The sequence below is a fragment of the Trachurus trachurus genome (assembly GCF_905171665.1).
Source record: "Trachurus trachurus genome assembly, chromosome: 4".
NCBI classification, from domain to species: Eukaryota; Metazoa; Chordata; class Actinopteri; order Carangiformes; family Carangidae; genus Trachurus; species Trachurus trachurus.
The window spans coordinates 1,297,523-1,313,159 of NC_139898.1; the positions used below are offsets into that span (position 1 = coordinate 1,297,523).

The 15,637-nt window shown below is 41.4% G+C and overlaps 1 protein-coding gene across 1 annotated transcript; it reads left to right on the top strand.

Annotated features, from left to right (window-relative positions):
* Nucleotides 1-1,257: 1,257 nt before the first annotated feature.
* Nucleotides 1,258-15,404, top strand: prdx6 (peroxiredoxin 6). Its single transcript, XM_083970662.1, has 5 exons — nucleotides 1,258-1,442; nucleotides 9,508-9,664; nucleotides 11,123-11,266; nucleotides 12,441-12,587; nucleotides 15,087-15,404. Exons 1-5 carry the CDS (start codon nucleotides 1,351-1,353, stop codon nucleotides 15,210-15,212), a joined length of 666 nt encoding a protein of 221 aa, XP_083826788.1. The 5' UTR covers nucleotides 1,258-1,350; the 3' UTR covers nucleotides 15,213-15,404.
* The last annotated feature ends 233 nt before the right edge of the window (nucleotides 15,405-15,637 follow it).

Below are 15,637 nucleotides of genomic sequence, written 5' to 3' on the forward strand. Positions count from 1 at the left end.
GAGACCTTGAACACCTTTGATTTTTCAGCAGCTGCAGAACATTTTACACGCGCGAAAATGTGCAAGAAGTGAAATAGACAGAGAGAGAGAAGTTAAGGGAGTAGCCAAGAGTTGTTTTGCTCTTTGTTTTTTACAAAGCGGCAGACTTTTTATTACCTATTATTTCAGCGGCACGCCGCATTAAGAAAAGAAAAGAAAAAGATGAGCCAGTCCAGATAGCCTACTGTTTTATGTTTAGAAATTGTTTTATCTGGACTTCAGTTTCTCTGTTATGGGCAGGCTTGTACAACACTTAGGCTATTTTAGAATTTTATTCAGGCCTATTTAGCTTATTGTAATTGTCAGGTAGACGGCACTCATTTTGTCTAAGCCTTTCAATAAAATGAATTCCAAATTGTCATGCTTTGTTATCATTATTTTATAGACAAATGTATACATATATATAAAATGCATATCATTTATCACTTTAAGATCAATAAATTCTGATATTGACCGGAATTTCAAACATTTGTCCGGTAAATTGAAAACCTGCCGGTCACGTTGACCGGTATGATTTTTTTCTAGCGGAAACGCTGGCGCATCTCTTGGCTGCACACACAGAGAGGACCGCCCCTTTATGCCGTTCTCTCTCCTCATTGGATAAAGGTTGTAGGATACAAGGAAAGTTTTCTCCTCGGCTTACAGCAGAGCAGAGTGACTGACAGACCCGTGTTTCAGACCAAACACTCTATAGAAGTGATTGCTGTCGGAAGATACAACTATTTAAGACTTACATTAACACAAACATTCTGCTTACTTCTGCTTTATACCGCCTCTTCTTTCATTCTGACCACTGTGAAGGTTTTTGTCAGTAGGTCAGTAGCCTGGTTGAGCATGCACAGAAGCATAGGGCAGGTGTTGATCAGTGCTCCTAAAGTGACATCTTTGGTCTTTAGGTAAAAGAAATTACAATAAATTATTGTCTAAGAATATTGGTAAAAAAAAAAAAATACAATTATGAAATAAACATTCATCCTGGGTAGGCTATATACGGCGTCTACAATCTGTAGCCTACTAGTTAAAATAAAAGCCTCAATTCTGAAAATAGAATTAAATGAAATGTATCACAATTGACCCTAATTCTCTTCTCTGTTGTTAATAAAGTTAATACAAAAAATCATTTCGCATCTGTGCACTGGTTGGCCGATGAGCCGAGCTTGGCTCCTCCCCCTTCGTGTCCACTCATGTGCAGCTGATATCAGTCAGCAGTGCAGTCAGCCTCGCCTCTCCTCTCCTCTCCTCTTCACTCCTCGTGTGTGTGAGCTGCAGACAGACAGGACCAGGACCAGGACCAGGACCAGGACCAGGACCATGCCGGGCATTCTGCTGGGAGACGAGTTCCCCAACTTCGAAGCCGACACCACCATCGGCAGGATCAAGCTCCACGACTTCCTGGGCGGCTCGTAAGTGCGCAGGCTTCACGTGCAGCTACTACTCCGCCAGTGTTACTGTAACGTGTTACTGTAACCATAATAACCATGTAGTGATCCGCGTTATGTGTGTGGGCCGAGGCCTGCTAAAGAATTCCTCTAATCTGAACCCAAAAAGCAAAGACGGTGTGAGCCGCGGAGGAATGTAACCACCTGCTGCTGCTGCTGGCTGTTACACAAGCATGACTCTGTCGGTCAGGGACAATGGAACAGAGAAAATAGAAAAGTGTGAACAAAGTTGCTTTATTTTGTCCCTAGTATGATCAAAGAATCACTTTCACTTTGTCATTTTTAAGCCATAGAAAACCTGCATTTATTATTTCAGTATATTGGACCAGAACTGTGATAGCTGCAGGAGAGCAAACGTATTTTCTGCTTTTTAAATCACTTTATACATAAAGCTCGCAACTTAGTGTTTTTGTTGTCTAGGTCCAGTTCATTAGTGAAGCGTCTCTAGCCTATAACCCAGTCCGGACAAGGACTGCATTGTGTGAAACTGGAACTGTGCCTGTTTGGCTGCATCTCCTCTTGGCATGGAGTCAAACCCTGTTTTGACAGATTTTACAGCAGCCTAACAATGGAGAGAAAACACTGGACTACGTGCACTGTGCTGTGTTGTTATCCAAAAGCTTAATGATTCAAACAATTCTTTGTGGTAAATCAGCAAAACCTGCTTTGATTTGTTCCTCGTTTCCTCGTCCTCCCAAGTTGCACAACAAGTCAGCTTGTGATGTAACATGGAGCTCAGTGGCGGCTGGTGACTGAAAAAATTAGGGAGGACAGGAGGAACACCAGTCCACGGCCTCATTTTATTTTATAGCACTACTTCTCCCTACTTTATTATATTCAATGAAAATTAAACAGTAAAACAATGTCTTACAAGATTTCTTAAAAACAACATAATTTTATTAAATCTTACTGTTTTCAGATTAACACAGGCCTAATGAAAAAGACAGAGCCATGATCTTGGATGTGGGATGTAAAAAAAAAAAAAAGCAGGCCAGTGTTCAACACCTGTAAATGCCACAGTGGGGATTTACACCCTCTGATTTAAAAAGGAAAAACAAAAACCATGAAAATCTGTAATTATTAATAACAAAACAAAGTGTTCCACTCAAATTACATACATATTTGGCTTTTACCTCTTAGATATAGCTATGCTTTTACCTGAGCTGATGGCGGAGAAAGAAAAAAAAAGTCCGGTCGTGTCTTTGTTTACCCTCCAGCTGCCCAGGTCACGTAACTGAAAACTATTAACAATCTCTCTGACTGCTTCTCTCTGATATCTCCTAACAGTTTATCCAGAAATCTGCTGATATTTCCTTTCAAATCGATGCCAATATCTCTGAAAACTCCGTATTTCTTGTGCTAGGAGCAGCATAAGCAGCACGGCTGGGAGTGAAAGTTTGGCGCACATAGCAACAGTAACCAAGGGGGGTTGGAGAACTGTCATTGGACCAACCTGCTGTCAATCTTGTGTTCTGATTGCTGATTGGTACAGAAGAGCCTCCTCCGTCATGACGTCATTTTACGTGTCTTAGCCAATCACAGGTCAGGATGAAGACATCCTAAATGCATTGAGTCAATGGAAGAAGATCCCGCCCCGAGGCCAGTTAGGGAGGTAAAAATCTTGCCACCTCCGTAGAGCCCCCACCTTCCTGCTCCCTGCTCCTCACACAGCCTGCTCTGTCTCCTGAGCCTGCTGGCGGCGCAGTTGAGCCGTTTTAAGTGGATTTTCTTCCAAAAAACAAACTTTTTTTATGATAAAATACATATATAATATTTTATAAATTATACTGAGATTTGGTAATGATTTATTTCAACCAGTTACTCTTTCTTAAATAAAAAATAAATTTTCCTTTTGCCTCTCAAAAATAGAGGAGGACCAACCTCCTCTGCCTCAATGGACCAGCCTCCTCTGATGGAGCTGGCTCTAGTTTCCAAATAGACACAATGTAACATACTTAAACCTGATGCTTGAAGACTAAATCTGAAGTGATTCATTCCTCAGTGGGTAGATGTTGGGCTTTAAAGGGATAGTAGCATTTTTTTTTAAAGTGGGGTTGTATGATCTACAAATAGCCCCTAAGTACTTTAATGCAGTAGAAGACTCTCTGCACTCCTCCCGTTAGCAACGCCAGCCCATAGCCCTGCCCAGAGATTTACAACATACATTGTTGTGAACAGACCCAAAGAAACAGCCTATTTTCACGGCCTAAAAGAGGTTTTACCTGAAAAAAAATAAAGATGTTATTTGGTCCAAATAAAAACTGTGCTTTTCCTGCACTTTGAGGGGCTGGAAAACATTATATTATAGAACAATGGAACTGTGTATTTTTTTTCAGGTAAAACCTCTTTTAGGTCGTGAAAATAGGCCGTTTCTTTGGGTCTGTTCACAACACTGTATGTTGTAAATCTCTGGGCAGGGCTATGGGCTGGCGTTGCTAACGGGAGGAGTGCAGAGAGTCTTCTACTGCAATTAAAGTACTTAGGGGCTATTTGTAGATCATACAACCCCACTTTAAAAAAAATGCTACTATCCCTTTAAGAGGTGAACATAACTGTGTCTTGTAGCTTTTCACTGGATTTCAGCCGAGGCTGGCTGAGTGTATTGGGTTTGAGTCTGCCAGTAGTTGTAGGCTACAACTGAACAAACAAACATCATAGAAACTGACAGGCTTACTGCAGCCAGGTAGTTGGTCAGTTGGAACAAGTCCTGTCTAGATTGCGCATTTTGGCACAAACTTGCAACAAAAAAAACAAACAAAAAAAATTCTTGACAATATTTAACCAGCACCACCTTCCAGCTCGTACCAATGGGAGAACTGCTGAAACCATGTGGGAAATCCCAGGTCAGGAGAAGTGTCTCGGTGGCCTCCACCCTGTGTCGCAATGCGTTGCAACACAATGAGGAGAATCATATGAGAAACGTGTGAATCGGTGTGAGAAAAAGTCGACAATGAAAGTGAATGTGATGTTTTTGCAGGAAAAGCTGAGTCCTTCCCCCTGAAACACACTGTAGTACAGCACAGCTGGATTTCATGTCTTCCAGCTTGAATCCTCCAGATTATTCACAGACACCTGTTGTAGCAATTTATGGCTGGAATTTCCTCCACTGAGACTGATTATCCTCTCTTTCCCATAGCAATTCCCTCCTCCCCCTCCTCCTGTTGTCCCCTGCTTCTTTTGACTATACTCTCTCAGTCTTTTTGAATCTCCTTGAAATTAAGGATTTATATAGTGAGAAATATGAATTTGCCCAGTCACAAAAACAGACGGAACAAATGCAAACCTTAAAGGGATACGCCAAAAAAAAATTTTTTTGTGTCTTGCCTCACTCCCGAGTCCATGACCAGCAGATAGACACCATCCTTTCCACTGTGCGTGCAGTAACAAGGGAGATACGGGCAGAGCTGGCGCACCACTAATTAGCTTAGCTCAAACGCTGGAAGTGTACAAGAAGAGTGTGTTTCATGGTGAGCGAGATGTGAGATCGTTTTGGAGTCTCCGGTTGCTAAGGATGCGGTACGTCTTCTAGGACTGGGACGATATGCTTTTCTCCTGATTCGATTCTTCTACGATTTTTTTGGATGGCGATTTGATTTAAATTGCGATTCTACGATATTGCCGATTCTCTCGATTTGTAGTCTGCATTTTTAACATTTATCTGCACACAAATACTGTAGGAGCCTAGAAATGAACATACTCCATTATAAAGTGAACTTAAACCCTTATCAAAACCTGTACTCTCTGTATGTAAAAAAGGCGAACAAATGCACATTGCACAATATTAAAAAAAAAAAAACTATTTAACCCTCCTGTGTCCCTAGGGGCAAAAAGTGCCCATTTGGACTTTCTCTTGTGAATAACTTTGGCTGTGTTGGTGCATTTGCCATGAAATTTTCTACAGTTGTGTATTTTGGGGATGCCTTTAGGTATTTCAGCGAATTTTTAAAAAAAAGTCAATTATACACTGTTTTTAAAAAAAACTCACACTTAAAGCAGATATCAGCTTCACGGCCGTTTCGGCTAATGCTGCGTTCAAGGCAGGCTTTTGAAACCGTAAGTTACAGCTTCAAGTCACAACTACGACTTGGTAGCGTTCCAGGTAACCCGTAGCTCGTGTTTTTACCATCCTGTTGTCTGTGAAAGTTCCCTATAACGGCCACTCGTAACTTCCGACCCGTGAACTCGTACCAGATCGAACTGGTATGACTTCACAGGAAGGAAAAACACAAAGTACGAGTTTCTTTGAACGCACCATGAGTTAGCAGCCCCCGCCCTTGTCAGGCATCAATTGGTCCTCGTGCTACGTCACCACATTCACGCGCATCCCTTGGCTGCACACACAGCCCTTCATGCCGTTCTCTCTCCTCATTGGATAACACTTGTATCCCACAAGGAAAATTTTCTCCTCGGGTTACAGCAGAGCAGAGTGACGGAGAGACTCGTGTTTAGGCTGAAATACTTCATGTAAGTGATTGCTGACGGAAAATAGGACTATTTAGGACTTATATTAACAAAAACATTCCACTGATATCTGCTTTAAGTCCCTAGGGGCACTTTTTGCCCCATTGACTTCCATTAAAAACACTTTTTTTGGATGTGTTTTTATACTGTGTAAATTCAAAAAATTCAAAACTTTTTTTTGTTTGTTTACAAGAAGACCCTTCAAAAATTGATATTTTTTTGTTTTCCTGAGATTTGCATAACTTTTCCATTAACCCCATCAGTGCCATTGAAATCCTATGGAGCTGCTACCACCCAGAGGGTTTAGTGTGGTACTGCAATCCAGTAGATTTTTTTTTTTTTTGCTGAATCTAGTTGAGGGGATTCCTGTGACTTAGCCTGAATACAAATATTTACATATTTATGTATTTTACTGTGTATATCACATGATACAAAACTTGACTCTAAATCGTGATAGAGAAAATCAGCCTATGTAAATCTATGAAAAACATACTTTTTTCAGCTCATCATTATTACAGCAAGATATATATTTTTTTCTTTATCAATGCTTTTAACCAGATGCCAGGACCTTAGAATTAAAGTTTTTACTAAATTTTAGATTATTTTTTTTTTTTGTATGTTTGCCCCTGCAGGAGTAAATGCACCATATGAAATGTGGAGAAATAATATGCATTTTTACCATTGTCAACTTTTGCAAGGTGTTATGGCAAAAAAAGAAATAAAAAAAGTTGGGTATTTTGCATCAAATGAATCCCTGAAGACTGTGGCTATATGCGGGAAAAAAAAAAAGTGTGGGTTTCTGTGTATAACTGCAGCATTTGTGGGCTTCCATAGCGCCGCATGCTGCATACTGCGTGGAGAGAGTGTGTGTGTGTGTGTGTGTGCGTGTACGTGACATCATAAGCGTTCCTAAAAGTGACTCAAAACGAAAGCCCGGAAGTCAGGCCGTGTTTACGGAGGTGGGAAGAGAGGAAACCGTGGTGATCTCCAGAGACCGGGAGTCTCCCCTTCTCTTACCCGCATATCAGTGCACTGTGGCGGGGAGCACGGCTGGCCAGACACCGTGGCTCTGGAGGTCTGGAGATTTTTTTTTTTTTTTTTTTCGCCGAGATGGTACAGGGTGCTCGGCGACCCTCCGCTGATGCCAACCGAGATCAAGTCGCTCCTGCTTCCGTATCCAGGCGTGCTTGGAGGACTGAAACAGACAGCGAGTCTTCGTGCTTCTCTTACCCGCGTACCAGTGCACTATGGTCGGGCAGCACAGCTGGCCATACCCGGTACCTCTGGAGGATTTTTTTTTTTTTTTTTTTTTTTTTAATGGTTTTTATTTCAATTTTTCATACTCCCAGGCTCTGATAATCCGCCAAAAATTTAACCATTTTGCATTTATGGAATAGTAAATAATTCACTTTTTTTTTTTTTTTAATCAGACTGTGATCATAAAACCTGGCATTTAAGGGCTTAAAATTTTGAAAATGAATGAATTTTCGATATGTATGGTGAGAGGAGAAGTTACTAAAAAAAAAAAAAAAAAAAAAATTTTTGAATGACATATATTTATATTACTGTTTTTATTGATGGGCACTTTTTGCCCCCAGGGACTTAAGTGTTGCACTTTTTTTACATCGGGACTTTGCAAAAAAAATACAAATGCATCAAAATCAATTTTTATTTCAAGTTTTGATACTCCCAGGCTCTGATAATCCTGCAAAAATTTAACCATTTTGGATTTATGGAATAGTAAATAATTCACTTTTTGTGTTTTTTTTTTTTTTTTTTTTAATCAGGCTGTGATCATAAAACCTGGCATTTAAGGGGTTAAAATGTTGATAATGAATGAATTTTCGATATGTATGGTGAGAGGAGAAGTTACTAAAAAAAAAAAAAAAAAAAATTTTGGAATGACACATTATTACATAATATTTATATTACTGTCTTTATTGATGGGCACTTTTTGCCCCCAGGGACTTAAGTGTTGCACTTTTTATAGGGGCACAGTAGGGTTAAAAATCGTCAAAGATATTGCGATATTTATGTGAATCGATTTTTTCTCCCACCCCTAACGTCTTCTCTCTACGAGGTTCATAAAGTCGCGGACTTTACTGTAACTTTCGTCAGCTTACCAACTTTAGCTTTACAGCCGAACCCAGTCCAAATCACGGACATAGCGCCGTTTTTTTTAACAAGCGCTCCTGCTCTGCTGTCTCTGCCCCAGCCACAAGTTATTCGATTTTTCATCTGCAAATGATGTCTCCAGATGAAAACTTCTAATAACATAAACGTCTTAGTCTGCTTAGATTGATACTTGGCATCCGCATATTGATACAATATTGCCATGCAAAATATTGCAATTCAATGCTGGATCAATCCACCCCTCCAACCCCTTTAAACACCTCAAATGAGCCAAGTGGGGTAATTTAATGCACTGAGAAGCTCAGAAAGTATTATGTCCTATGTTTGTGCAGCTTTGACCTTTTCTCTATAGACCATACTGTGCCTGTTTACTTAAAGGATAATTTCCGTTTTTTACAACCTGGACCTTATTCCTAGCATAAAATACGATCATTTACTCACCCAGACAACTCTGGTGTCATTTGGAGTCGTTTTGACGAAATTAGCCCCAGTGGAGCGGCGCGTATATCCGTATAATGCGAGAGCACGGGGCAGCGCAATGCAGCCTCTAAATAACACATTATCCGCCGCAAAACTCGTTCATTTCACCAATATTTAGTTCTGATAGGTTAGTGCTATTCCCCTCCGAGCCCGTGGTGGCATGTTATCAACATCCGGGGTCTCTAGGTTGACCTACTGACCTCCGACCTGGATGATGTCATCTCCGACCACTGCCCGGCTCATTTTGATAATAATCATTCTGCTTCGGCATTCAGGTCCATTTTTATCTCAACTAGCCCGAGCTTTAGTGAGTCCAGGTTGAGGAGAGGAAGCCTGTGGAAGCTGAACTTCATCCAGCTGCTCATTTTGTTCTGACAAGTCAGAACAAACGAACCATAGCATTAGCCGTAGCAAGTTAGCCGCGCCGGGCAGCGGTCGGAGATGACATCATCCAGGTCAGAGGTCAGTAGGTCAACCTACAGACGCAGCATGTTGATAACATGCCACCACGGGCTCAGAGGGGAATAGCACTAGTGTATCATAACAAAATATTGGTGAAATGAATGAGTTTTGCGGCGGATAATGTGTTATTTAGAAGCTGCATTGCGCTGCCCCGCGTTCTCACATTATACGGATATACGCGCCGCTCCACTGGGGCTAATTTCGTCAAAAGACTCCAAATGACACCAAAGTTATCTGGGTGAGTAAATGATCGTATTTTATGCTAGAAATAAGGTCTAGGTTGTAAAAAACGGAAATTATCCTTTAAACGTAGGTCTAGAAGGACACAACATGGCCAGTCATTCAGAATCTAAGCCTTGTGAGTTGGAATACAGGAGTGCACACTGGTGCAACACAGTGATCTTGCTACAGTATTTTCATGATGTAGGTTTCTATGGTATTAAATGGTGAATAGAAAAAGAGCTAATTGTTCCGTGGATCCGTTGCTGTGCAGGTGGGGTATCCTGTTCTCCCACCCGAGGGACTTCACTCCGGTCTGCACCACGGAGCTGGCCTGCGCCGCCAAGATCAGTGATGAGTTCAAGAAACGAGGGGTGAAGATGATCGCTCTGTCCATCGACAGTGTTGAGGATCACCGCAACTGGAGCAAGGTGAAGGACAACACACACAAATAAACACACACACACACACGGACATGGACACAAACGTACTCTGTACCACTACCTCTGTTTAAATGTGGTTTGTTGGAGGTCAAAGGATAACTGAGTGAAAACTAAATGATAGCAGTTAAAGTTGAGATACTTACTGGGTCAACACTGGCATTTAAAGCTTGCATATGTCTAACTAGCAGGAAACAGTGACAGCAGAGACAGAAATCTGTGTCATTTCATTGGTCATTATCCTCCAACTCCACCTCTTTTGTGGACAGGACCAACATCCTCCCCCAGTTCCTTTTTCTTTGAACGTCTCTAGGGGCCCTATTCACAAAACATCCCAAGACTACAAGTAGTTTGTTGCTGGCCAGCATTAGAGGAGGGGGTGTGTCAGTCCAAACTTAAAGACTCTTTGGCCTCGGAGAAATAATAAAAAAGTAAAGTAAAATTAGCTCATGAGAGCAAAGAGTGTCAATTGATTTAATATATATATATATATATATATATATATATATATATATATATATATATATATATATATATATATATATATATATATATATATATATATATAAATAATATCAATATATGTCATTAATATATTTTATTTTTAAATTTTATTGAAATGGCATTTTATTTATTCTTTTACATTTAATTTATAAAATATTCTGTTTAATAACATTTAATTTGAATTTCTTAAGAGTAGGTTGAATTTTATGCCATTTACTTAAATCTAGTTCAATTTGTCATTTATTAGACATAATTAGATTCCATTCAAAAAATAATTTCACTTCAGTTGAAGGACCAGCCAACTTTTTTTTGTATAGGATGCAATGATGGGTGTTAGATCTGTCCCCGGTAATAAATCTGAGAGCAGAGTGATAAATGGAGTCCAGAGGTTTAAGGGTTGTAGTTGCTGCATGTCTGTAAATAATGTCACCATAGTCCAAAACTGATAAAAAGACTGACTAAACAATTTTCTTCCTGCTAATTAAAGGGAAGTATGATTTGTTTGGATACAGGAAGCCGACTTTCTGTTGCAGAGTGGAAGCAAGAACATTAATATGAAACTTAAAAGTAAATTTTTCATCAAGATACTTGAACCTGGTGACTGACTCTATGAATAAGCCATCCATGGATGATAAAAGTGTATTGCAGCAGTCCAGGTTTCGGGATCAAGAGAATAGCATTTTCAAAGAAAATACTGTAGGAAGCTGCATGCTCTGTGTTTTCTGTCATTGTCCTCCCAGATTGTGTTTACTATCTGTTCTGTAACTCTGTGTTGGCAGAGCAGTAGGTCCTGACCCCCACACTAACTGTTTATGGCTCATAAAGGAGATAAGGTCTCTGCTCAAACTTGTGGTGCCAGGATGGAGAGAATCATTAACTGCCAGTGATGTCTGGTATCCCAACACATGTGTCGAGGCTGAAAGTGTGCTCCTCCTCCCTGTGCAGGATGTGATGGCGTTTAACAGTCAGGCTGACAGCGCCCTGCCCTTCCCCATCATCGCAGACGACAAGAGAGAGCTGTCTGTCCAGCTGGGCATGCTGGACCCTGATGAGAGGGACAAGGACGGAATGCCCCTCACTGCCCGCTGTGTAAGAAACCTGCCCCCCTCTCTGCATGTACTCAAATGTCCACTTAAAGGACAATTCCAGGCAAATTCAACTCGGGGGTGTATGTTCCTATCATTTTAGGTCTAAAAGAAGGAATCTGAAGATTTTCAGTTTAATGTCTCCTGTTTTGCAGTAGCTGCGTCTGTCCCTGCATCGCCACGGCAGCAATGAATGGGAGCGGATTGAAGTTCTGCTGCTTAGGCTGTTTCCATCCCTCAAAGCCACAGACAGCGTCAGATGGAGACTCAAACATGCACCCAGAAGTTTATTTACTTCAAGCAAGCCGACATGTTTGTAAAACTAGATCTAATTCAAAGTCTCCCGGAGTCTCGCGCGAGACCCAAGTTGCCGTGCTCGGTGTGTTCAGGTGCAGTCGGAGCTACCGCTTGTGTCATAAACACAGGAATATCAACTCTTTACTTGCTTCAAGTACATTTTTTTTCCACAGACATCGTCAGGTGGCTACTCAAATATGCGCTGAGAAGTTTGTTTTACTTGAAGCAAGTAAAGAGTTCATATTCCGGTGTTTATGACACAAATGGTAGCTCCGACTGCACCTGAACACACAGAGCACATCTACTTGGGTCTCGCGCGAGACTCTGGGAGACTTTGAATTAGATCTAGTTTTACAAACATGTCGGCTTGCTTGAAGTAAATAAACTTCTCGGTGCATGTTTGAGCAGCCATCTGATGCTGTCTGTGGAAAAAAATTGTGGCTTTGAGGGATGTAAACAGCCTAAGCAGCGGAACTTGCATCCGCTCCCATTCATTGCTGCCGTGGCGATGCGGGAACAGACACAACTACTGCAAAACAGGAGCAATTAAACTGAAAATCTTCAGATTCCTTCTTTTAGACCTAAAATGATAGGAACATACACCCCCGAGTTGAATTTGCCTGGAATTGTCCTTTAACTAGTGCTAGGCTTAGTTTGTATTGCATCAGTACTAAGGACAGAATGATTCAGAATAAATAAATGCTAAGTTAGTTTGCCTTTTTTTTTCTCCTCCTGGAGGCTTTGGTGGTATACTGTATTGAAAATATATTAATTTAGTTACTGAAAATGTATCTTGACCAATGTATTTAATTTTTAGGTAGTAACAAAGAAAAAGTATTGAGCTTGTCATTTGAACCTGACGTGATCTGATCCCACTTCAGGTGTTTGTCATCGGCCCTGACAAGAAGCTGAAGCTGTCCATCCTCTACCCCGCCACCACAGGGAGGAACTTCGACGAGCTGCTCAGAGTCATCGACTCTCTGCAGCTCACTGCACAGAAGAAGGTGGCCACGCCGGTGGACTGGAAGGTACATGGTTCTCATATCGCATTGTACATCAGTCAGCAGCCTGGGTGATCACATTTTGATATTTGAGCTCTTTAGAACGACAGGCAGAAAGTCTAGTTTTATTAGAAGATTGTTATCTATTTTCCTGTTTGCTATTTGGAGAAATGACCAGTGCAAAGTTCAGCTCGGTGTCTCCTTGACCCAGCTCCTTATTTAAAGGGATATTTCAACATTTTGGCAAATTGGCCTATTGCCATAATCCCTATAGTTTTAGCAGTAGGTTCATTACCTTTAATTGTCAGTGCAAGCTGTTTTTAGATCAGCGGGGCAGAGACGTGAGCTGCTCAGCTAACACAGCGGAGGCTCATGGGATTTCCACGTTTCCCTCATCAAACTAAATACACATTCCAACAACTCCAAAACACTCTGGTGGACAAGTTGTGACCTGCACATTCACCATGTTATGAAATAATAACGTATAATTATGAAACATCATGACACATGAAGCAAATACTCAGAACTACTTGCACTTTTGAAATCACTCTGCCGAGCAACCGTCTCTGGAATGTAGTTTCGGTTAACGTTTACCTCTAAAACAACTCTGTCTGGTAACGTTGTGTTATTATCTCATAGCGTGGTGAATGTGCAGCTCACAACTTGTTCACCAGAGCATTTTGGAGTTGTTGGATTGTGAATTTGCTGAGTTTGATAAGGGAGAGCCTGGAAGATACTGTGCACGTATCTGCCCCGCCGATCTTAAAACAGTTTGCACTGACAATTAAAGGTAATGAATAGGGGTGTAACGGTATATGTATTCGTCCCGTGCCGTCACGGTACGGGGGTCACGGTTCGGTGCACACAGTCACACGACGAATACGTCTGAGTGAATATTAAAAAAAAAAAAAAAAAAAAAGTTGAGTCCTCACTCGAATCCAGGTGGCGGTAATGAGCCTCGAAGCTGCCTGCAGCCGTCATAGCAGACGAAGAAGAGAAGTGATGAGAGAGTGAAGTTAGAGGAGGAGAGCTGTCTGCTTCATTCATGTCACCGTGGCTTCTCAATGAAACACAACGGCGGCGGCGGCGGCTCGCGACCATATCTATCGCTCTGCTCGTGACCATAGACTGTAGCAGCTCGCGACTGGTCCACCGGACAAAGTCCGTCGGACTCGGCGCTATTTCACGGATGCACGCTGCGTCGCTAGAAACGCATCAAACACGTAGCGCATGTTCAGCCCCCCCGCCCTCCGCCCTCCCACATGTTGATCACTGGTGCAAGAAAAAAGACAACTTGTGTGCAACAACTTATCCCGCTGCTTTTAAGCCTCTTGACATGAACACAGACAGGACCAGAAACACGCTCAGCTACGCTCAGCTTCACACAAGGGTCTGGACTCGAGGCCAATGCAAACTTCTTCCCCTGAGCAAAAAATAATGAACCAATCAGGATCGCCGGGCGGGACTTTCTGAGGTGTGACGTAGCGCTGAAGCGACTGTTTGAGTCAAACAACAATGGCGGCTCGCAGTGAGGAGTCGTGCGTTGGCATTGATTCTGCTATTTCAACTGTTTTGTCGAATCTATCGAATATTAATTCTTTGAAAGATGAACAGAGAACGGTTTTGAAGGCATTTATTGGTGGCAAGGATGTTTTCGCTCTTCTTCCGACCGAAGAAGTAGCACGTCATTCAAGATAACGGACAAGTGGTTTATCCAATCACATACAAGATTTTTTTTACAAGGCCCCGCCTTCTGAAATGAATCGCCTATGGAGCAGTCCCAGACCCTTGTGTGGAGCTCAGCGTAGCTTTGCGGAACTACAAGGGTCTGGCGAGAGTCAGGCTAAAAGCAACTGGCATCTAATGTAAATTAACTGTGTAAACCAACATTGATGTTAGTTTCTTGTTTTGTTTTGTTTGTAATAGTTGTCAGTTGTCAAGTGCAAGTTTTTTTCCTCTAGAATTAATGAATGGCATGATAACACTCCTAATGCACTTGTTTAATTTTATATTCTATTTTTTTTTTACTTTCATAACACAAGACAGATTTCAGTTTTATATTCAATAGTCTGTTGTACCGAAACCGTACCGAACCGTGACCCCTGAACCGAGGTACGTACCGAACCGTGACTTTTGTGTACCGTTACACCCCTAGTAATGAACCTACTAGTATAGGGATTATGGCAATAGGCCAATTTGCAAATTGTTTTGAAATATCCCTTTAACATTTTGCTATGAGAGAAGTTTTGATCTTATCATCAAACCCTCGGCTAGAAAGTGAATATGAGCATTTCCTAAAATGTAAAACCTTTTCCTATATCCCTGCAGTTACTCTGGCCCTTCCTCCTAGTGCCTCCTCTCTTTTCTGTCAGTCTTTTTTCTTCAAACATTTCATGACTTCCGATCAAACAGTTTTCATATGTAGGTGACCTCATTGTGAGCTGGATTCAGGAGCCATGTAAGAAAGCTACATGATTAACAGCATGTGAAGGTCAGACTCTAAAAGCAGACTCGTGTCTCTTTCAGCCTGGTGACAAAGTCATGGTCATTCCCACGCTGTCCGAGGCCGAGGCCACGGCGCTCTTCCCCAACGGTGTCACAACTAAAGAGCTGCCTTCTGGGAAAAAGTACCTGCGCTACACCAACGTCTGAAGACCCCATGAAGGACTTTACTACTGGAAGACCTAGAGATCATTGGATCATAATCCACATGTAGACCTGACCAAAATCATAGACGCACTTACATGTACCAGGTTTGGTGACCACTGTTTCCAGGGGTAATTCTAGTGTCATTATTATACAGTGCCTTGTTTACCTTCACTCAATAAACAACCTTTTCACACATCTTCTATGAGCTTTTTTCTTTCTTTTTTTTTTTTTTACTCTTATTTATTTTATTTTTATTATTTATTTGTTTATTTCGGGCATGTCAATTTAAATCATCATCACACTTCATATTAGTTCAAATAATACAATACACATGGCCGAAAGGGAAAGCAGGAGAAGCTAAAGCTTATCTAGTCCCGCCCCCATTACCCACGGAATAAAATCTTTATCGTGATCTTTTCTTGTCTTTT